The sequence below is a fragment of the Homalodisca vitripennis genome, chromosome 5, assembly GCF_021130785.1.
Source record: "Homalodisca vitripennis isolate AUS2020 chromosome 5, UT_GWSS_2.1, whole genome shotgun sequence".
NCBI lineage: Eukaryota > Metazoa > Arthropoda > Insecta > Hemiptera > Cicadellidae > Homalodisca > Homalodisca vitripennis.
This window is the reverse complement of record NC_060211.1, coordinates 162,780,099-162,805,002: the sequence shown is the minus strand read 5'-3', so window position 1 is coordinate 162,805,002 and position 24,904 is coordinate 162,780,099. Positions and strand designations below refer to the sequence as shown.

Here is a 24,904-nt window from a genome sequence, read left to right as displayed (position 1 = left end):
GAATATCTGCAGTGAAAAATTAAGTTTTTACAATAATAAGAAACAATCAATAAAAGAATGATCCAGTCAACCAGTGACCATTTCAAAATAAATGTAAGAATTCCAGTAGGTATTTTGAACTGCTATTCTTTTCACTAAATATATTTTTATATATGTGTATTTAAATATCTGGGTATGGCTCTTGGTGCTGAAAACTAATTTTGACTCTTATAACGTACTGTGCGAGGCGTATGCCACTGTAGACTAAAATAAGATTAACACATTTTCACATTACAATACTAATTAAGAAACTTTAAATATAAACAACAAAATTATGATTGTAAAGACTAACCTAATAATTCAAGAATGATTTTCAAACAATGTCTATTTAGGTATAAATAATGAATACCCCTTCATACCAATTTTTTAATGGCATGATGAGTGAAGCTTTTCAAATAGGATTTGCGGCATTGTGCTCTACTAATAGAGACCTTTAATTTGATGTACTAGTCGACCTATGCTCTAATTTAAGATTTCCTTCTAATCCGTTCCGGCCCATCCCCCTGATACGATAAAAAATTGCAGTTACTTCAAAGAGTAGATTTACAGGTGCAGTAATGATGTACCAAGTTTAACCGCTTTACCTGTAACCATTCTGGAATTATCAAGCCCGTGCGTGACTTATATATATACTAAGCAAGCATGTTTAGTTTAGCTGTAGCTCGCTTTCATCTTAATACAACGTCTGGAATCTAATGTTGTTACAAACCTGATTTCTGAAACCTTAAAAATATTCCAGATTATAAATGTAAACAAATTGAAAATAGAGGTTAAATTATTTAGAGTTACTGTCCTAAAACAATGTTCATCAAGAACTGTTAATTAATTTCAATAGGCTTTTCAGTTAATAATATCTGTTTACTGCAATGCAACTTTTGAGTCCAAGATAGGATTTTTCACAACTTTAGAGATCAATGGGGCGTAGTAGCCTTGAAGGATTTTCAAAAGAAGAGTAGCCTTATATACCAAGTACCCAAAGAATGTATATGTACAATTTCAGTACAATCGATTCGTTTACATGTGAATGAGTAACAAACAAACACACTCACTTTTGCATTTATAACACTATTAAGGATAGCAACAATGACAAACTCAAATCAATTAGTTTACTCCGGTTCTACTTAATTAACAAAATTGAGCATGGGTGGGTATAAGATACTAGAAATTGGTCTCTTTTGAAATGAAATATGCCTTTATTCAAGAGGCGGAGTTAGGGCTATTTAGCCCTCTCTACCACTCAACCTCACATAATATACAGATATATATACAGATATATATATATATATATATATATATATATATATATATATATATATATATATATATACATATACAGGGTGTTTGAAAAGTATGGGTACGGCTTAATATTTTAAAAACCATAGGAGATAACATCTATAAACTTTGCACAGTGTTATATGGCTATGTAAACTATTTTTCCTTGCTATTACCATGACATGCCAACCATGGGGGGACGGCCCACAGAGGAAAACATGGAAATCTTAAATTGAAGCATGGGTCGAGTGATACCTCATTTGAAAGAGCTCACTTAGTAGAGTTGAATTCCGCAAACCGCATCTCAAAAGGTTTATCCAATCAGAAATGGCGGGTTGTTTTAGGTACACATTGTGAAGTACATTATGCGCTGCCATTTCTGACTGGATCGTCGTATTCTGATGCGGTTGGCGGCGTTTCACTCTACTAACCAATGTGTTTTCACTGACTTTTTTAATTAGCAAATTATATCATAAATTTATAACACAATAAATAAAACACAATAAATACCGATGTTTTTTAGATGCGGTTTGCGGAATTCAACTCTACTAAGTGAGCTCTTTCAAATGAGGTATCACTCGACCCATGCTTCAATTTAAGATTTCCATGTTTTCCTCTGTGGGCCGTCCCCCCATGGTTGGCATGTCATGGTAATAGCAAGGAAAAATAGTTTACATAGCCATATAACACTGTGCAAAGTTTATAGATGTTATCTCCTATGGTTTTTAAAATATTAAGCCGTACCCATACTTTTCAAACACCCTGTATGTATATGTATATATATATATATACATATTTACATTTAATGATCTTAAAACTATAACAAATTCAATTTTTAAATTAAAATTTAAATTTAACCAAAATATATACTACTATGTAATAATTAAAAATCAAATTTATCAGCTTAATAATATGTAGAAAAACTTCAAACAAAGATAAATTAAAACTTAAATTAACAATTTACTTTTTAAAGAATTTCTTGTTATTGCTACATTCATTCTCTCAAACACACAGCCTGACCACAAGCACGCCACGAGCACCGCCAACCGTCACCCCTACAGACCGCCCAGCAACAAGTCCCTGACCCCCGCCCCAAAACGAGCTCGACCTTCTATAATACAGATATCATCAGGAAGAGAGTTCCAGAGGCGACATGCAATACACCAAACAGGAAGGGTGATTGGCAATGTATCTTTCAGAAAGCGCAAGGCCATTATGGAAAGGCATATTTACAGTAGTATTTGAAGGGACTATAATTAGTACAGGCACTAACATGAATCATCGAGTCACTAACTCCGTGATTATAACGTGAGAAAACAAGCTAGTACAGTAAACTAGTGACTATAGACAGTGGAATTAAAAAAACAATAAACCAAACACTATATGCAGTTTTTATCACAGAAAAGTGTAGAGGGATTACGCGTAAGTTTTTCACTGATGAGGCATACGATATTGATTAGGTTTATAATTATTGATACATTTCCTAGACTGAACCAAAAGAAATAGGATAATGTAGCAAACAGAATTATTGGGAAGCGAGAGCATATTCTGAACTTTATTGGGTTTACAGATATTTAATAATTCATAAAACGATTACCTAAAGTACAAAAAAAGGTATCGAGTTGGGTGGTATGCAAAGGAGACACATTTCTACTTTCATAGAATGAAACTAATCGTAAATATTATTAGTGAATCGGAACTGTTCATGTCTTTGTATGGCAGTGTGTTCGTAGTTTTGTTCACACATTATCTTCAAACCCGTTTGATGTACACTGAAGAGCTTTGGCATCAACAAAGATCCACTGAAGAGTAAAGAACAACTAGAAATTAGGATTCTTCACTCAAACCTTTATACTAGAAATAGAATACAAGCACAGAAGCGAAACATTTTGACTGTTGTAGGCTTGTCGGTCCAATATTTGTGTGTATCTATTACACATTTTATATTGTCAAATCAATCACTTTTGAGTAAGAACAACTGATCATTTATTTTTCATTGTTCACCTAAATTCTAACCATTATCTGCACATGCGATTAAACGGAACCAAAATTATTTCAAACATCGCTTTAGTGTAAATGGAATTTATAATTTATAACCGAATCCTATACCTAATTTAAATATAATACATTTAATAAATGCTGAAAGCGCACATCAGTTTTAAAATATATGGAGCCAACTGTCTAATTATAAGATACATCTATATTCCAATATTACATAACTTTAAATATTATATGAAGCTATGGGGAATATTTTGTTTATGGGTTTTTAAAACATGAAGATTATAGACAACGGGAACACAACAGCGGTCATGGTATCTATATAATGGGAATGTACTTATCGCTGACGAACAATAAGGCCGCTAGTAATAAACACATTTTAGAGACTGTAAGTACACAAAAGAGGTCAGGGAAATATCTTTATACCATACGAGTGTGTTTAATCGCTGACTAGCAATAAGCCGCTAAGTAATAAACACATTTTAAGACTGTAAGTACACAAAAGAGGTCAGGGAAATATCTGTTAATACCATACGATTGTGTTTTATCGCTGACTATGCAATAAGGCGCTAGTAATAAACCACATTTTAGAGCTGTAAGTACAACTAAAGAGGTCATGGGAAAATCTATATACCATACGAGTGTGTTTATCGCTGACGAACAATAAAGGCCGCTAGTAAATAAACACATTTTTAGAGACTGAAAGTACACAAAAGAGTTCAGGGGAAAATATATTTATAACCATAGCGATGTGTTTATCGCTGACTAGCAATAAGGCGCTAGTAATAGACACATTTTACGAGACTGTAAGTAACACAAAAGAGGTCAGGGAAATATCTTTATACCATACGAGTGTGTTATTCGCTGACGTAGCAATAAGGCCCAGGAATAAACACATTTTGAGATACTTGTAAGAACCCAAAGAGGGTCAGGGATATATCTTTATACCATACGAAGAGTGTTTAACGCTGACTAGCAATAAGGCCGCTAGTAATAAACAATTTTGAGAGACTGTAAGTACACAAAAGAGGTCAGGGAAATATCTTTATACAATAACGAGTGAGTGTTTATATCGCTGACTAGCAATAAGGCCGCTAGTAATAAACACATTTTTAGAGAGACTGTAAGGTACAACAAAAGAGGTCAGGGAAAATATCTTTAATACCATGCGATGGTGTTTTATCGCTGACGAACAATAATCGCCGCTAGTAATAAACACTTTTTAGAGACTGTAAGTACACAAAAGAGGTCAGGGAATATCTTTATACCATACGAGTGTGTTTATCGCTGACTTAGCCATAAGGCCGCTAGTAATAAACCCGACAATTTTAGAGACTGTAGTACACAAAAGAGGTCAGGGACATATCTTAAACCATACAGTGTGTTTATCGCTGACGAGCAATAATCCGCTAGTAAATAAACATTATTTAGAAACTGTAAGAAAACAAAAAGATGGCCAGGGAAGTATCTTTATAATATACAGTGTGTTTATTAATCGCTGACTATCAAATAAGGCCCGCTAGTAATAAAAACACATTTTAGGAGACCTGGAAGTACACAAAAGGGGGGGGGGGGGGGGGGGGGGGGGGGGGGGGGGGGGGGGGGGGGGGGGGGGGGGGGGGGGGGGGAGGTCAGGGAAATATCTTTATACCATACGAGTGTGTTTATCCGCTGACTAAGCAATAAGGTACCGCAGTAATCAAACCATTACCTTTTAAAGACTAGTAAGTACCAAAATAGGTCATGGAAATATCTTGTTAATATTACCCTACGAGTTGTGTATTATTATATTATCGCTTGACGACAATAAAGGCCGCGGCTAGTAATAAACACATTTTTTAGAGACTGTAGAAGTACACAAAAGAAGGTCAGCGGAAATATCTTTATCACCATACGATGTGTTTATCGCTGACAAAGCAATAAGGCCGCCTAGAATAAACACATTTTAGAGAACTGTAAGTACACAAAAAGGAGGTCAGGGTAATATCTTTATACCATACAAGTGTGTTTATCTAATCGCTGACTACAATAAGGCCGCTAGTAAAAAACACATTTAAGTGACTGTAAGTACAACAAAATAGGGTCCAGGAAATATCTTTATTACCAAGCGCATGTGTTATAATCCGGCTGACTAAACAATAAGGCCGCCTAGTAAAAACAACATTTTAGAGGGAGACTGTAAGTACACAAAAGAGGTCAAGGGAGCAAATATCTTTATAATAATACTTACCATGCGATTGTGTGTTATCGCAGACTAACAATAATTCCGCCGGAGGCTAGTAATGGAAAGCATGCACGAACTTATATGATAAACTGTTATAGATTCGTAGACAGGAGGCAGGGACGAACAGGGAGGGGGGCGCCCGGGTGACGTGTAATCGTTTATACCCGGAAGGTGGGTGGGGGGGGGGGGGCGGGGGGGGGGGTGAGGGGTTCTGGAGTGTATAGGCGGCTTTAGAAACGTAACAGGGTGGGCCCAAAGTAAACACTCAACTACTCCAACACGCATCAGGCGGCAGTCGGACACCCACAAAGACGCCGACTACATGCCAGTCTTTTGTGTACGCCCAGCTCTTGCCAGTGCTGCCACTACCAGGCGCTCGCGTTGGGCGCCTGCTCTTCGCAGCGAGAGTAACGCGCGACCAGACGGCTCTATGCTCTCTCCCGCCCCCCCCCTGCGGGGCCCGGGGGCTTACACATTTACTTTATTCGGCTTAGCCTGCGCGTTAACCAGCCGTCTCGCTGGACACACCCGCACAAACAACAAGGAGCCACAGACAGACGGCAGCGAACTGACTGACTTAAGACTCTAAATGAGACCATGGGAAACGCAGAGATAATAAGGAGCGGATGTGAGTGGGCAGCTTAAGGTCTTAAACTATGAGTATTAAATCAACACCCCCACTGGCAGTCTGCCCGTACCCACGATAAACAACGCCAACCATCTGCAAGAGAACACCCGCAACTTCACACCAATAGCACACGATGAACTACATTCATTCCTCATCAAAGTAACACACAGTCACAAGCTTCCTCACACCAAACCACAACACATCACATCTCACCTAATGATATATCAACACCCTCACACCGACATTTCCCATTGTTACTTAACTCCTAAAAAAACTCATACTTACATCAGCCAGCGCCTACACCACCACATCCTACATCATATCTACCTACCTCGCATATCCAAACTACAACAGACCAACGCACTCACACCAAACTCAACCTTCACTATCCCCCATTCCCACAACACACCCACAAAGCACTATCCACAACAGCCAAACTCAAACGCTACCTGCTTTCACAAACCTACAAAGCAACCTCACTCATCCCTCTCCCACTCCACTGCTACACCAAGCGCCTTCTACTCTTAGTATTTATATCACTTCCCTATATGGACTTAACATTGACTCATTCGTCTTTGTCGCTTTCATTATGACGTAGCCGCTATCACATCATCTACTCAATTACTCCCCCAACAAACTGCCCCAGACGTTTTAATTGCGTTTCTATACAATTCCTCTTAACTTACTCACTCTCTACTCGTTCTCACACTTACCTCCGACACTCACATCGCTCCTCACCTCGCCATGTCTAGCTCACGTCTTATTCCAGTTGTTGAACATAAACAGCGAAACACCTATGCAATGACCTAGCTAAACTAAATTTAAAAAAATCAAACTAAAACTAACTTTAGTTACTCATTTCATGAGCAGGTAATTTCACTTAGCGGTTAATTACCTAGCAGCTAGTAGACTATACTACTCAGTCACTAAACTGATTACTAATTTACGACAGATGTAAAATGATATGCAATCAAGTCATGTATATTTAGCCAATAATAGCTAACCTTATTTTAATTTAATACTAGACATATTAAATAATTTAAAATTACTTAACTAGCAGGAATCACTAGTCTTTATGTACTCTATACAACTTACTTCACCATCAACTCACCAACCTAACCTGCGGTGGCACCTCTACCTATCAACAAAAACTAGCAAGCGATAACACATTACTACCTCAAATACATAAATCCTCCTCATTTTTTATTAAATTAAACTAATAATAAACACAATCCTCAATATAAACACATCACTCATGCCACTTCCCACCTTCCTCACTACCACCCCCCCAAAACGCGCCTGGTACCCTGAACACCCACTCGGACAGGGCCAATAACATACAAAAAACCCATAACGAGAGTTGTTTAACGCCTGACAAGCAATAAGGTGCCGCTATTAATAAACACATATTAGAGACTTTAAGTCCACAAAAGAGGTCAGGGAAATATCTTTATACCATTACGAGTGTGTTTTATCTGCTGACGAACAATAAGGCCGCTAGTAATAAACCATTTTAGAGACTGTGAAGTACAACAAAAGAGGTCAGGGAAATACTTTATAACCATTAGACGAGAGTGTGTTTATCGCTGACTAGCAATAATCCTCAGAATAAACACATTTTAGAGACTGTTAAGTACACAAAAGAGGTCCCCCCCATGGTAATATCTGTTTTAAACCATATGCGAGTGTGTTTATCGCTGACCTATGCAATAAGGCCGCTAGTAATAACACATTTTGGGAGACTGTAAGTAACAAAACAAAAGGTGGTCAGGGTAATAATCTTTATACTATACAGTGTGTTTATATAATATCGCTTACTAGCCATAAGGCCGGCTAGTAAATAAACACATTTTAGAGACTGTAAGTACACAAAAGAGGTCAGGAAATATCATTAAACCATAACGATGTGTTTTTTTAATATATTCGTCTCTAGCAATAAGGCCGCTAGTAATAAACCATTTAGGAGTAGTTAGAGACTGTACAGTACAACAAAAGAGGTCAGGGAAATATCTTTTATAAACAATGCGAGTAATGGTTATCGCTGACTAACAATCAAGGCCGCTAGTAATAAAACACATTTTAGAGACTGTAAGTAACACAAAAGAGTCAGGGAAATATCTTTATACCATACGAAGTGTGTTTACGCTGACAAGTCAATAAGGCCGCTAGTAATAAACACATTTTAGAGACTGTAAGTACACAAAAGAGGTCATGGTAATATCTTTATAACCATGCGAATTGTGTTTTATCGCTGACTAGCAATAGGCCACTAGTAATAAACACTTTTTAGAAACTGTAAGAACACAAAAGAGGCCAGGAAGTATATTTAAACCAATACGAGTGTGTTTATCGCTGACTAGCAATAAGGCCGCTAGTAATAAACATTATTTAGAAACTGTAAGAACACAAAAGAGGCCAGGGAAAGTATCTTTATACCATATCGAAGTGTGTTTATCGCTGACTAGCAATAAGGCCGCAGTAATAAACACATTTTAGAGACTGTAGTACACAAAAGAGGTCAGGGAAATATCTTTATACAAATGCGAAGTGTGCTTATCGCGACGAACAATAAGTCGCTAGTAATATACACATTATAGAGACTGTAAGAACACAAAAGAGGAGAGTGGAAGTATTTTTATACATGCCGAGTGTGCTTATCGCTTACTAACAATAAGGCCGCTAGTAATAAAACACTTTTTAGAGAACTGTAAGAACACAAAAGAGTCAGGGAAGTATCTTTATACCCATCGAGTGTGCTTATCCGCTGACTAACAATAAGGCCGCTAGTAATATAACATTTTAGAGGACTGTAAGAACACCAAAAAGGTGAGGAAGTATCTTTATACCATGCGAGTGTGCTTTATCGCTGACTAACAATAAGGCCGCTAGTAATAAACACTTTTTAGAGACTGTAAGAACACAAAAGCGGTCAGGGAAGCATATTTATACATCTGAGTGTACTTGTTGCTGACGAACAATAAGCAATATCAAAAACACTTTTACTGACTGCAGGAACTTTAAAGTAGTCAGGGAAGCATCCTTATAAGACCTGATCGGATCAAACTCTGTAATTCGCTCTTTACGTATTAATGATATTAAAATTTCCACTAAGCTGCTTAGGCACCGTCCAAACGATTACAGAACTACAGTACAGTCCATAAGAATTCTGACAAAAAGACATGATTTGAACCTACGCTATCTCTAACTCAGATCCTAAATCCGACGTCTTAGACCACTTGGACATCGGCACTCCCAAATAACACCACAGTTGTTCTCGTTTTTAGTTGATTTTAAAAGGCGAGTGAAAAGAAGCCATTAATATTACAAGTATTTATTTGCCAAACACAGACAAGAAGTTCGTTTGTTGAGGTTTTGGCTGCTCTTGAATCACCTCAAGAGCCGTCGGTCCCAGATAATTGTCCAGATAGTCAAGCATGGCTAGGCATTTCTCCTTGGAATTGACGTCTTTGGTCGCTCCCCAGACCACCACACCCTCGGCACCTCGTCGTCGGGGCACAGCCAGAGAGTTGTAAAGGTCAGTCTGCAACATTCAAAGATTATATACTTTCAGGAATGAGCTGTTAGATTATGAGTTCCAAGCGGAAGTTAGGTTACCGTCCATTCATAGAACCATGGTAATGATCGAGATCCCATTAGATAATTAAAGATACCCTTAACCGTTTTAAAAGTTAAAACTGTTACTATCCACAACATTTATGGGTATAAATACTATTTATGTATTAAATACTTCTTTAAATGGCAAAGAGTGAAAATATCTAAATATCCCTAGTAAGTCTGATGTAAATATGTATGTAACAAAAGATTGGAGAATTCCAGGGAGTACAAACAATGCTGAATCGTTTTTACTTTTAAAGTACTGAGAAATAATTAACTGGATGACAACCTCCAGTATTAGCATATTAACATTGTTGACGCATTTTTAACGATGGCACTTCTAAGTCGTTTTTCATAAATCAGCACTTCATTATTTTGAATATGAAACGTTTGTTTGGTAAGTGTCATAGTGTGAACAAGCAATAAACTATTCATTTTAGTTTGCTCTAACAAAACTCTAGGTTAATTATACTTATGAAAAATATTGTTAATGTATGTGGTACAATAGTAATCTTTTGCCCTATAAGACAAGAAGCCGTCGACATTTCTTTTGCACAGGAATTTTGATGGTCTCAGCAAATCTTTTGGAGTGACAGGATATCAAGGATGGTTGAGAGTTGGGCACGAGGACGAGGTCCGCCTCCTGCCGTATCCCATGGTACAGCTAGCAGATGAAGAATTAGGCGATGGACACTTTGGTCTCAACCTTACCAGCCTCCTCTAGTCAAAGTAGAAGAATCCCTCTTATGGCTAGGCTATCAACAGCCTTTAACAATAAGTGAGTCCCATCCACTCCAACCATCATCCTTTCTAGTCAATTAGAGCAAACGATCAGATTATCTCTTCACTCTAATATCTCGAAATTTGTGGTTAGTGATGTGCCTTCCTGAACACCCATAGAATTGCCCAAATGTGAGTTTTGTTATGTGCCCAATGTAGGATATCTTGGAAGATATAAACTAGCGATAAGTGTTAACTAAAGGGAATATTTAATAACATTCTTTCATATTCTTATTTATTCTTAACTTATTCTTCGTCAACATGATTGAAAAAAACAAAACAATACAACATAGTTCAATAATTGGTACTTAATTAAAATGCCTCTAAGATGCCTGTTTGATTTCTTCAGAAGAATGATTCACTTATGGCTGGTTTATTCGTTCCAGTTAAATATACTCGGCACAACAAAATTATATATCCGGACCATTCAATAGATCGGCACATCATTAATCACAGATGTATATTTGTTTAATGTAGTATAAAATGGTGTATATATATACATATACATGATATAGTCTACAACGGAGGGTGATTGTTGGAGTGAGTGGAGCTCACTTAGTGTTAAGGGCTTTTGCTAGCCTTTGGGATCGATAGGTCTAACTACAACGGAGGATGATTGTTGGAGTGGATGGAGCTCACTTAGAGTTAAGGGCTTTTGCTGGTCTTTGGGATCTATAGGTCTAGTCTACAACGGAGGATGATTGTTGGAGTGGGAGGATCTCACTTAGAGTTAAGGGCTTTTGCTAGTCTTTGGGATCTATAGGTCTAGTCTACAACGGAGGATGATTGCTGGAGTGGGAGGATCTCACTTAGAGTTAAGGGCTTTTGCTAGTCTTTGGGATCTATAGGTCTAGTCTACAACGGAGGATGATTGTTGGAGTGGGTGGAGCTCACTTAGAGTTAAGGGCTTTTGCTAGTCTTTGGGATCTATAGGTCTAGTCTACAACGGAGGATGATTGTTGGTGTGGATGGAGCTCACTTAGAGTTAAGGGCTTTTGCTAGTCTTTGGGATCTATAGGTCTAGTCTACAACGGAGGATGATTGTTGGAGTGGGTGGATCTCACTTAGAGTTAAGGGCTTTTGCTAGTCTTTGGGATCTATAGGTCTAGTCTACAACGGAGGATGATTGTTGTAGTGAGTGGAGCTCACTTAGTGTTAAGGGCTTTTTGATAGCCTATACATAAGGCAATGATGTCACCTGCACGCTTTCACTGCAGAGGCTAGAACAGTGCTGGTCTTCCTTTCTTCCAAGTTGACATGACTGATATATAGTGTGCAATATCCCTCATCATGGGATCTCGACATGAGGCCAGCCCTACGCCCAACATTACCATCCTAAAAATCCTGATATTTCTAAACCAAGAGCATAGGTCCTTTTAAGACTAAGTGCAATGAGAAGCTTCTCAGCTTCTTGTCCCAAGTGAAAGAACAAGACGCATATTGCTAAAGCAAATAAAAACATTTACTTTGCTGAGAAACCTGTTGACGTCTTGATACTTGGACCACATATAGACGTAAGTGGGATTCCTCTTGGGTGACAGTCTGGACATCCTGATGGACTCGTCCACTCTGCTCGTGATATACTGCTCGTTGGCACGTTCCGACATGTCCTGGCTGCGCAGGTACACGGACGGGAACAATGCCGAGCTTTCCGAGAATAGCCACTTCATCCTGCGGAAAAAAGCAACCATTCGCTCAACATTCAGTACAGAAATCTTTCAATCCTTACAGAGCATTCCTGTTTTACAGGCAGTATTATACTCTGAATTGTAATTAAACTCCATCAAACGAACTGATTCTACCGTGATTTTAATTTGGCGTGGTGTAAGGTGCTGCACCATACACTTTTTTCTCTTGAGTATTTATAAAATTTAACTGTTACTTGTTTTGAAAAAAAAACTGTATAATTTTCTTTCATACATTAAATCGTACTTTATTTACTTCTTCACCAATCTTCAACAAGATATTAAATTGATCATCGTTTAGCGGGCGAACCCTCGTTTATTAGTTAAGACGGCACTTTCAAAATAGTATTAAATCAAAATTATAAATGAAATATCTAAGAGGAGGCTAGTTACTGACAATATAAAGTAAAATTTCCATTAAAATTATCAAAAATTCATATGAGTAACGATTGTGTTAGAGTACGATAAGTACTAAACACATTTGTTTCGACCACAGCCCTTACACCAATTTCATAGACGGAACTGATGGTAATCCATGAAAATGAAAATTGCCAAAAAAAGCATAATTTAATAATTGTTGTGCACCTGCAATGGGAACCTTACCTGTTGTTTTCAGGGATAACTTCAGGAGAGCAAGGCATTGATCGTCCAACAGGTTTGTTGTTGAAGCAGAACGGAAATCCGTAGTAACCCCAAAGTGCCTTGGGCCTCAGAGTCTTGGCTAGCCGCAGTGTCTCTAGCATCCACACCTTGGCTGCTGACTCAAACCGCTCAGCCGCCTATTAATAAGTAGACATTCAAATTACACTAACTAGAAGATTTTATTTTAGCAGATCATAAAGAATCAAATATATAAGTGGAGACCATACTAAATTGAATACTTTAAAACAAACCAAACTAAAAGTGCTAAAGTATTTTATAAGCTAAAAAAGACAAATATTAAGCAATTTGTTTAGTTTTCGAAATTATTTTTCTTTGAAATAAGTATTTCTCATAAGGAAAAACTGTGCAATAATTTAAGATTTAAGTTCATATAATCGAGCCATTGCCAGAGTTAATTAAAGGGATCTACATTAGGTAAGAAGAGAAGAGCTCCCAAGGCAAACCTCTCATCTGCCATTGAGCAATAATTGATTCACTTTCACTTTGTGCTAGATCGTCGATTGGATCCTTGGTGAAGTGGTTTTGGGAAGAGTTGGGTTTCAAATGTCCTCTTTTTTCTAGCTGTCGATCTTTGATTAAAAAAAATTATGGTTGCCTGTAAAGTCGGTTTTACGGGCGAAGATTTTACGTGACAACGTCTTTTTCTCGGTAGAATATTTATTGATATGAATATTATTAAATTGCACAATAGGAACAAGGAATTGAATGAAAATAAAAATTGCACAAATTTTAACTATAGAAATATATTTTGTTTACTAAAACGTTGTACATAATTTGAAATTAATTAAAATTTGTTATTGTAAATGGTAAAGTTGAATAAAACATTTACTAAAATTGGAATTTGAAATTCTTGCTAAACACAGTTAAATTCTAACTCCGCGCGTTGTGATTGGTCGGTTTAGTTCGTTTGTTTGGTCGCACTGTTATGACAGGTTAGAGGTTACAATTTTGTTATTTTAAATGTTTGACTAGCAATACGCGCTGTTTCTTCTCAATCGACTGAATTACGATTGATTGCAGAGTGATTTAAACTAATAATTTACTTAACACTATCAACATTTGTCAATAGTATGACATAACCTATAAACTCAGTTTCTCAACTTTTGTGTCAATCTAACAATTAATCAATCAATCATAGTTTACGATAATGAAATATCAGTGTACAATTATTTACCTTTATTGTTGTAGTTGTTGTAAATGACGAATCTAAGCACTCCACATTTTCACGAATAAACATAGTTATCTGCTTTATCCCGTGCGGCGGACCCACAGTTATCTGCTTTATCCCGTGCGGATCCCGTGCGGCGGACCCACTGGACGGGCATCGTAACGTTACCGGGCGTTACACTTTTTCATGAGTGACTCCGAGCCGCAACCTAATTTAAGACGTTGTCACGTCAAAACACCCGTCTAGACATTTCAAAACATACGTGATCAGTGAATTCAGTAAAATCGTTAAATTTATGTTTACAATTATTATTATACTTTATTAATTAAAATATTTACAGAATTAAACGAGTATACTCTATTCAGTCCGCCAAATTTCAAAGACGTGAATTGGCAGTAATACTATACAATATAAACCCAATTCATAAATTACGAGCGTAAGAACTTACATAATTCCTTACACGGTCGTCGTCAAGGTAAGGGTACATCCAGAACTGTTAAAGAAATAAAAGAAAACGTTTCGGTGATAGGCCTACTCATAAATTATCCCATGACCTCTTTGATAATGGTTTCATGAAGAAACGTGCCCATACATTCATGTTGAATTAATCATCCGCGCTCTCTGTACTTGAAACAATAGTATTGGTACAGAGTCTACAATCTAATGATGATTTTTGATACCATTTTCAAGGTAATTAAAAAGTCCGTGTATTTAGTGAGATGGGAATATTCAAACGATAGCGGTACTAGTAGTTTTCATTCTTATATAAAATAAATTTATATTTATATTCCATGTTAGATAAATCAGCACTAATTTCCATTACTCAATACACGTGCTTTTCAATTTTTAAGGAAATTACCAACATTTTGACAGGAGAGGATTTCTTTCAAGTAGGTACTCAATCATAGACTTACACAAATATAACATTGTTATAGTCAATATTTTGAAATTCTTAAAATGTGTCTAGAATACTATGAATACTATGCGTCAGTATTTATTAACTAATATAATGTATTATTATTATTACTTGAATACTTGTTAAAGGAGTGCTTCCGTATATATTGAAATTAAATAACAATGTTAAAACAATTTTAAAATTGTTTGTATATGACCTTTTTTCTCCACTGCCTCTTTCATCTAAAGCTAAACCTGTTTTAATGTAGTCACCTTAGTTTAATAGTGGATTAAACACAATGTTAAAATCATTAGCTCCAGTTCACTATAATGCAGCAACTGGAATCTGCCGCTGTGACATACTTGACTTCTGGGTTGTGGAGTCTTGTTGGTCTGAAGAGATAAAAAAAGTCGATTTCGAAGCACACTGGAGCTAAACTCAACATTCACAATGAATCAACCCTTCCCGTCATAGTTACGTTATGTGTGGAAAACTCGGTTGTTACAACATGCTTAGAGATCGCGTCTGAGACATCGTAGTGCACTCAGTTGTGCAACTGATGAGACATTGAAAGTACCTCTTCACTTAGATTACACAATATTTTGTAGTCTAGGTGTCTCTGATGTCGAAACTGTGTAAAAAGGTCAAATCGATCTTCTATGTCACCGAATTTTTTGTATTTTTTCAGACGAACATGACTCCAGATTCCAGAAGTCAAGTCTGTAACAGCGTCAGATTCCAGACGCTGCACTAATAGGAAGGTGAACTGGAGCTAAACTCAACATTAACATTGAATCCCACCATGGCTACGTTATGTGTAACCTTATTTTAAGGATAAATTTGTATTCTAATGACACTGTATTTTGGGAGGGAACATACCTCCTTCTCGATATCCTGCTTGGGCCATCGAGGGTGTCTACGACGCTCCAAGTATCGGGAGTAGTTTTTGTAGATGGACAACGACATCCAGTTCTGCCTCCAGATCGGCCTCCAGTGCTCAAAATCTATTATCCCAATACCTAAAAACATTAAAGGGGTTTTGACCAAGATCACCGTAGAGGTTCATCGTTGAACTGTTTCACCGAAGTGCATAAGATAATGATTTCACCAAAAGAAATATTAAGATTTTTTTTAAAGGCCATGAGATTCTTTTGAAGGCAAATAAGTAAGCATTTAGAAGGTTCATTTAAAGCATGGCTGTGAAGTAGCTGGTTCCACAAAAGAGACCTGAATGTATATTGCCATTGTAATAATGTTGATTTTCAGTTTTCTTTTTCCTTTGGAAAAATAAGTATAGTTTCGTATTTAAATCATGTATAATAGAAACAATTATAAAAGCTACAGAGTACATATTGGCCATTAAATTTGGAGCTTGGTAAATGATAAACCTCTATAAAGGGACAACTATTTCGTTTGCTCTTCTTTTTTTAGCATTCCAAAACTCTATCCATATTTCAAGTAATTATTTTATCGATTTACTATTAATACAAACACGAAACATTAAATGTGTGTTACTACGTGTTCAAATCTGTTCCATATCACGATTTTCGAGCTGTACGTGTTGATTTAAGATAATCCAAAGGAGGAATGCTTGAATTAAAGATAAACCTCAGAGAGTTTATAGAATAGAACTCATCTTAATAGACTTCTAAACAGGCACTACCTGACTCATGTGGCTCAACTATCCTTCTAGAAGCTTTACAAGTTCTTTTAAAGTTGCAAGGTCCAATACTTTATCACCTGACATACTACAAATTGTGCGAGCTACGATTCTATGTAATGACAATGAAAGTTTTCGGAGCTCTAAACATTCCAGGAATTCTCTCGCATTTTGCTCTATTTTGTTCTTTTAGGACAAGAAACTAAGGAATTCCCTCATTTCACTTAGTCCTTAAAGGACCATTACACTTGCTTAAGTAATTGCAGAATTTTCAGTATAGTTAAGAACCGCCCCCGTCGAAATCCCATGATACATTCACCATGAGAAGGGATACACACACTATACCTTAGTCATGTCATATTGAAAGAAGGGAGGCTAATTCTATTCCAGCCTCTTTCAGTCAAAGCAGAAGACTGGGATGGTACTCTCTCATGTTTAGGCTGCAAAAACCTTTTGCACTAAGAAAGTCCCACCCACTCCAATAGACATCTTCCGCAGTAGACTAGACCTATACGAGCCCATTTACACCAATATCTTGACATTTATAGTTAGTGATGAGCCACTCCTGGACGCCCATGGGGTTGCCCAGATGTATGTGACAAATCGGTTTTTGCAGTACCCGCTGTTTAATCAGCCAGAACATATGATTTTGGACTTTCTCTTGTGTTAAGCAACCATTAAATCTTCACATGAATTTATGAATTTCATATTTCTTTGGCCGGTTTTATTTAGCCCTTTAGATTCCATTGAGCAGTAAAGACGGTACCTTTAAAGTTGGAGGCAGGCATCAGTTTGAGGATGTCTTCCTGGAAACGGTCTAGATGTAGGCTGATGTTCCCGGCCTGTGGCACTCCCCCGTTTCTGATAGAAGGGGCAGCTCCCGCAGTGGTAGGCAGGAGAGCAGGGAACAGACCAGGATCGTACAGAATGGATATGGTGTCACCCCGGAACGCATCCTACGAAAGTATCGATTACTAAAAAACTTGCAATCAGAAAATAAAATACTTCCTACATCCAAAGAGTTCAATATTCCAAAGAATACTTTAACACATTGCAAGTAATACGAAAACATATCACATCTCTTCATTACACCAACAACGCATCAAAAATCAATGTTGGAGCGAAAGCTGCTAAATATTTTTGAATACATCGGTTAATATGGTGGTAACTTCATATCTACTTCATGGACTCGTATCTTGCAGTCTATTGAAATCTTGATTTACCGAAAAAGTACGATGCGGACTTTTTCCATCGTTAAGAGTGACAAAAATGACAACCAAGAACATTCGAGTGCTACTCTCTGACGAGTCAGCTAAACGATATGGCTACACTTGTAAATTTACTCATTTTGGTTGTTAGGAGAGTCGTTGGACATTTGGTATATAGAGGTTGGACTTTGGATCTAAGTTAAAGAAACAGTTAAGTAGTTAGTTACAGGGATAAACACAACAGCAATACATGTGGAATTAAATAAGTAAAGGCGAAGTGGAATTGAATTTAAAATATTGCATGCCTAAATGTTTTTACGAAATACATGTAAATTATTTAACCGCTCAACAAGTCTGGAATATTTACCTGATAGTTCTGCGTCAAACCCCAATGCTCAGACACCGAAGAGAAGTTGAGGCCGTATTTGTGACATTGGAAAGTGGGGACATTCCAAAAAACCCTGTAGTCTGCTTCAGACCAGAGGTCCCTCCGGGAAAATTCATACCGCTCAACAAGTCTGGAACCAAATCATATATTTATATAGTTGATAGTATTTTATTTATTATAACAGTACATCAGGAAATGTGCAATATTACCTGATACATAAAAATGTCTTACAACAAATTAAGCAATCAGGGTTAAACAAAAGTTTAAGTTTAAAATCCTGAAACAATTCCAAAATTGTTGAGGGCGTATGGAAATTTAACTTTATCAGATATAGTTTTAAAAACAAGTACACTTTCTCAACTATTTGCCCTGCAAATATTTCAGAGCTACCTCAGTCACACCGTATCTCTGATTCTGCTCAAAAAACACAGACCAGAAAACTTCAGTTTTACTGGGAGAGTACAATATTGGTTAAAACTCAAACAATCGTGTATGTTAACATGTTGTATTAATAAAAACTGCATAAACTTTTTAAAGTGACGACCTTTGTGCACAACGCAGATTCTACACCGTCTAAAAAGATTTTCTTTCAGTTGAATAAATGCTGTTCTCTTATCTTTTTACTGTTTCTTCTGCTTTTTTTAACATTTCCCTCAATTCTACTATGTATCTTATCTCTCTTGCATACATTAGTTCTTTGCAGTAACCCTAAACAAAATACTCAGTTGGATATGTGTCAAGGATCGTGCAGACCACACAGTGGGCTAACGCGACCAATATCCACCTACCACTGAATCTATCATTGGAATATCGCCTACCGGGCAAGGCATAGTCACAGGATGCGCCATCATTTTGAAATATAATATTTCTGCAGATTTCCAGGTCTACATCTTCAAGTATTCCATCTAAAAGAATTCAAATGCACCTCTCTTTGAGCGGTCGGGAAGTTCAGAAGGACCGATCACAATGGCAGGCACTCTCATATGGGATTCCACTTTGAAGAAGGCTGTTTCAGACACTGCAAAAACTTCAGCTGTTGGGATCATTACAAATTTGATACCCAGAAAGTCGTGCAAGCCACCTTTCAGAGAGCTAGGCTGTTGACCTTACCCCGGCTCTATATACTCTAAACTACTCTATACTGTGTGACGAGGTAGTTTAATACGAGGGCGTGACGTACACACTTACGATACTAGAGACAGGGATAACTTAAGAGTTGGACAACACAGGGTGGTAGTTTTTACACGGTTGCCCTCTCAGGCCGCTGTTGTCTTATCAACAGTCTCCCTGACTCTCTAAAGAGAGTTCATATGCCGAAGGCGTTCAATGCTCGGTTTCATCGTCAATTAGCTTCTGCAGCCTTCTATTCGGTGGGGGAATTCCTCTATAGCAACTGGGAGACGGGTAATATATCTGGCTCAAATTAGAGGGGGTTCCGCAGGAAGTACTTGAATGTTTGTATAAATGTTTGGGGTTTGTATATCCAATTGAGGGAGTAAGTGGCACGCTTTGCCGTTTTAAGTGATGCGTAGTATACAACATCCGGGTGTCTTCCCCCCCCCACCAATATTAACTTCTTTATGAATAGACATGCAGTTATTTACCTGGGGGAGGGAGGTTGTTTATATGACCAACTGAGGAGTTTTTTTATGTATTAAAATGTTTTACTCCCTCTCCCCAAATGAAGTATTATGGGAGAACGTCAAAGATTTTAAATAGGAACCCCTAGCAAGTAACACTTCACTGTAAAGGTATTATAAAAAGAATCATCTCTTATTTGTTACTATTTAGTATATGAGACACATTCAGTCAAACTGTGTCAAAGTCGACTGAATATATCTCACATAATAACTCATAACAAACCAGAGATAAAATGATAAATCCGGCCGACCATTGGCATTCCCAGGATTTCCTACTGAGCTTCGGTGAAGAAAATCACCGAAGCCCAGTAGGAAAAAAATAAATACAACGCTATAAATGCTACGTTATTCATGGTTGTTGATTCTTTTAATAACTTGTTTTGTAATTTGGTGCCGTAAGTTTTCAAAATAACTAGTTACTGAATGTTTTAACTGCCTTATAAAACAGTTCAAACTTTAATCGGCCACCAAATGTGATAGAGTGACATTAGACAACTCTGGTATGTACGATTCTTCTTCTTTTTATGATAACTTTAAAATGAAGTGTCACTTGCTGGGGGTTTCTCTTTAAATATTTTTGACTTACCCCCAAAATACCCCATTTGGGGGGGGGGGGATTAGAAATTTTCATACACAAAAAACTCCTCAGTTGGTCACATAGACATCCCCCAAAGTAAATCACTCCATCTCTACCCATAAGAAAAGTAATAGGTGAAGGGACTTTTAAGACACCCGGTCCATTGTCTCATCAATAAATAATGTTTTGTCTTTGACTGTTAAGTGGCGACATTGGTAGTTTTCCGTGAAGTTTGGCCAGTAACGTTCCATTCTATATTAGATCCTTTAAGAAGAAGACTAATAGTTTTCTAACCAGTCGAAACTACTCACAGCAATGATGACCCCAATCAATTACTAACTGCCCACGCGTGACAGACCGGTCGGTTTTCACCGGTGATCGCTATCAATTAATGCAAGTTTAAACTTTAGTCGTGTCCAAGGCTAATGAGGACTGATAGTGTCAATTACAGCGTTGCCATATTTATTTTCTCCTGTATAACGTAATTTATAACGCGATACATTAATCGCTAATCGCAACAATGTTAGCTCACTGTACCTTGTTCAGGAAGCTAAGCGCCACACAACCTGTGTAAACTTGTGGAATGGGAACAATCTGGCAACATCGCATATTTCCAGTGGCGTAACTACATATCGATAGAGAAATAGAATTTTCCCAAGAGTCATAAAAGTAAATAAAATATTCATATAACATCATACAAATTTGTTTGAAAAGCAGCAATTAAATTGTTACTTTGAATTAGGCCTATATAATTAACACAAATTTAGATTTATATTTATTCCATATTAACTGTTGCCCGTTTTCATACACAGTTTTCAAAATTGAAGCTCTTATAAACCTTAGTAAAAGCACTTGTGGTGTAATATGATGGGAGTCCTATGACAATTTTTCTAACGTAAGTAGATATACATTGGATACATATTATTTCATGCTTTAGAGTATCAGATTTTAACCTGACTCGTATATAATGTTTTTCACGTGTAGGAGCATTTCTGGTTCAAATAATTTATATTTCCAACGCTACAGCTGAGTCTGCCTCGTTGCGCCGATCTAAATACAAATACGTAGATCTAGGAAACCTACTACGGTCAAAGAGGGTTTAATTCAATCCTACTTAGGTCTGAACAGCCTAATTCGGTTAAAAGGTTTACCACCGACCTTATAAAATAATTTACCGTGTTTCTCCGTATAAGTTTGAATTGGGGTTTTTTTCATTGCAGGTAAAGTAAAAGCTCGAAAATATCTGTACATAAAGTGCACAATGAATATAGGACTGCTACTATTGTAAGGTGTGAATTACCGAACTTGTTTCAATATTAAGCAAAACTTTAGTGATTGTTATAGAATTTTTTTATCTTTTCACGTTGGTTTCCTCAAAAATTGCAAATTGTATAGATAAATAATACAATTTGCCACTTGAAACAAATGTGCCCTTAGATTTCTGATTCAAGCAAACCACGTTACACTTGACACAATTTCCTTCTAGTCTCTCGCCCATCGCTATTCTTAACATAGGTATTTCTGGCCATAATTATGGATGTGTCCAAAGATAGTCTGGCCGATTCTAACGTTCATTCATTTTGAAGGCCAATGAGGTCGGAACCAGTGCCATAAGTAGTTGAGGAAATATTCGCATTTCATAGTGACAGCGACAAAATGAGCGCGAGAATGAAGTCACAAGTGCAAATGACGCGTGAGCAGTCGACATAACGTTTCATTCACACTCCTAGTCGTTGACCCCGGCAGTAGATTTAGCAACAGGCAGGATTCCTGGAAACGTTAGATAAGGTTGGGAGGAGCAAATTGCAAATTATTTACTCTAAGTTGAGTAACAAAACGTTACTTTCGGTACGTTCGTTTCTTTAGATTAGAAAACAAACGTTTTATTTTGATTTCCTCCAAATTCAAAATAATTTATCAATGGAATGCTTAAATTCGTGTTATTTCATTATATTTTGTTCGAATATTCGAGCTTAGCTCAAGAAAACACACGTCATATTATCAAGTACTCGTATGTCAGAGTTATTTTAGTCTAATTACCTCTAAATACTACATAGTGGATAAATAAAGGTATTGTCAACGTTAACTGGCTATCATAACATAACAATAAATCTTCAATAAATGCCTTAATAATATTGATTAAGGATGTCATTAACAGAGTAATAAGCTTAGCTCAGGAGGTAGTGACTTAAAGAAACTTCGAATTTGGTTAAATATTTTAATTTTTTGAATGAAATTGTTTCAAATCTGAATAATATACTTCGGCTTCATACAAAGCAAGAGCGTAACAGGAAAACATTTGGGGATCCAGACAACTGATATTTTCCTGTAGTGGACAGAGAGTAAGGCTACATTTTGTGCATTAAAAAGTTCTTGACCCGTTTCTTTGTTGAGAACATTCTTTCAGCAGTAAATTTCAGTAATACTGAGTTATTTAAATAATAATCGTTTACTAAAAAATTAATTGAAAATGTGTGGGGGGGGGGTCCGGCCCTCTTGGACCTCCTCGCTGGCTACATCCTTAATACAAAGCTAATCGGTACAATGTGTACTGCAGGTTTGTCTGTCTCGCTATGTTTAATTCACTGTTTGTGAAATTTCAACTGGTTTGATTGGCACAGACAGGATTTCATAAATAGAGAAGCCAATGTAATGGCACTAAACTATCGAAATATTGACTGCAAGATTGCCTATACCTCAACTAAAATATTTCTCGAAGAATTCTCTATTAATAATTAAAATGGGGGGGGTGGGGGGGGGGGGGGGTGGGGGGGGGGGGGGGTGGGGGGGGGGGGGGGTGGGGGGGGGGGGGGGTGGGGGGGGGGGGGGGTGGGGGGGGGGGAAAAAGTACCTGCGTCGAGAAGTGTACCTTCAGCTACATGGCGGTCAACTGGTGATGGCCGGTGCTGCAACCCCTACTTCACAGTGAAGGGGAGTCGGAGGGGTGAAGGGAGAACAGAGCCTGGCTCAGCTCGCCAGGAGGAGTCATTCTGACCCTGACTGTTATGCTGAGAGGTAAGTGGACCATTAGGAGCGTACACCATTAGGAGCGTAGCGTAGTAGAGTGGCATCATAGGCAGAGAATAATTTTATTTTGGGACTACGACCACCGATAGCGATAGAGTTAATGAGCGCGTATGAAGTAGATCCTGAGGAAATTCTCAAGGCTTTGCCTGAGATACTGAAGTACTGTGGCACCGAATTCACAGAGACTCATAGAAATCATTTAACGACTTTCAAAGGGACTTTGAAAGACAATTTTGGCTGATAAATTATAAGTAAAACTTAGAAGAAGGACCTAAGTGCCAGGGAATCTTTTTAAAACAATATATGGTGGCCCTCGTTTTGAGACGGCATGGAAGCTATGCAGAACAGAAAAAGTTAGTACGGATTTACTCGAATCTCCGATCAGAAGTATTATGTGAGAAGACAAGATTTTTCCGACTTGGGAGAGTTGCATTGATAGGTGGAAGACTATGAGACATTGTTGAGGGAAAGTAAAGCTTTTCAACCCTCCAATCTGAAGTTTGCTAAAAAGCTTTTCACCCTCCTTCTGAAGTTGCTAAAGCTTTTCACCCTCCTTCTGAAGTTGCTCAGGCATTGGTTCCGGAAAACTGCCTATCGTACAAAGAAAACGAGAGAAAAGACTTTTCATACAGCTGTTTTAGGCAATTGGCAAAATCAAACAAGTAAAGCTCATTGTAGCACTCCAGAGGAACGCACTGATAGGAGAGCATAGTCTAAGTATGAGAACAGACTGCCGAACCAGGAGACACTGCCTGAGGATTACAGGAAGGTAGCCCTTCACTAAACTCATGAACGAGATAAATAAAAGTGCGAAGTTATGCAAAGGAACTGCTCCAGAACCAGTTTAACTTGTTGGAAGTTTGGACTTAAGGGACACCTTCTGAAAATTGTGTTATACCAAGGAGACAACAGTGCTTTTATTGTAAAAACCTGGATACAATGATTGACGAATGTGGTTGTCTGCCGGGAAACGAAAAAGGGACTCTGGAATAGAGGGGAAGCCTTGTGAGGCTAAAAATTAACAAAGAGCCTCTGCAAGAGACAGACTTCGATGTTCTGTGAGAGGATCTTAGGAATCGGTAATAGAACTGCTGACAGGATTGATCCTAGACCCTATATTGTTTTGAAAGTTTATGGAAGAGATTTTATTGGCTTGATGGATACAGGGGCCACTACGACCATTGTAGGAAATGATGTAGTGATGTAGCTCAATATCTAGAAAGGAATGGGTTCACTAGAATCTAAGAGAAATCGGCAGTTAGATAGGCAAACAGTGCAGTTATAATTACAACATCTTTTCTCTTTGTGTATTAAATTCATTTTTTTAGGTCAGTGTGATTTTAGTAACAGCTATATAGTGTTTTTTTTTGTTATAAAAGAAATGGAATCAATTCAAGTAACTGTAAAAGTCCGACCTCTAGTGAAACAAGTAGTTGA

General features: G+C 37.5%; 1 protein-coding gene across 1 annotated transcript; it reads right to left on the bottom strand.

Annotated features, from left to right (window-relative positions):
* Positions 1 to 9,476: 9,476 nt before the first annotated feature.
* LOC124363692 (hyaluronidase B-like) lies at positions 9,477 to 23,511 on the bottom strand. The gene is made up of 7 exons (XM_046818954.1): positions 23,360 to 23,511; positions 18,203 to 18,353; positions 17,394 to 17,583; positions 15,847 to 15,986; positions 12,845 to 13,020; positions 12,023 to 12,227; positions 9,477 to 9,702 (listed from the first exon to the last, which is right to left on the bottom strand). Exons 1-7 carry the CDS (start codon positions 23,509 to 23,511, stop codon positions 9,493 to 9,495), a joined length of 1,224 nt encoding a protein of 407 aa, XP_046674910.1. The 3' UTR covers positions 9,477 to 9,492.
* Between the last annotated feature and the right edge of the window lie 1,393 nt (positions 23,512 to 24,904).

What these genes read in the sequence shown, in the direction of transcription:
- LOC124363692 (XM_046818954.1), bottom strand. Translation starts at nt 23,511, where the DNA reads ATGCCACTCTACTACGCTACGCTCCTAATGGTGTACGCTCCTAATGGT. An exon ending in GTTTGACGCAGAACTATCAG is followed by an intron (nt 17,584 to 18,202) that starts GTAAATATTCCA and finishes ATACTTTCGTAG; the next exon opens with GATGCGTTCCGGGGTGACAC. An exon ending in GTTATCCCTGAAAACAACAG is followed by an intron (nt 12,228 to 12,844) that starts GTAAGGTTCCCA and finishes TTTTTTCCGCAG; the next exon opens with GATGAAGTGGCTATTCTCGG.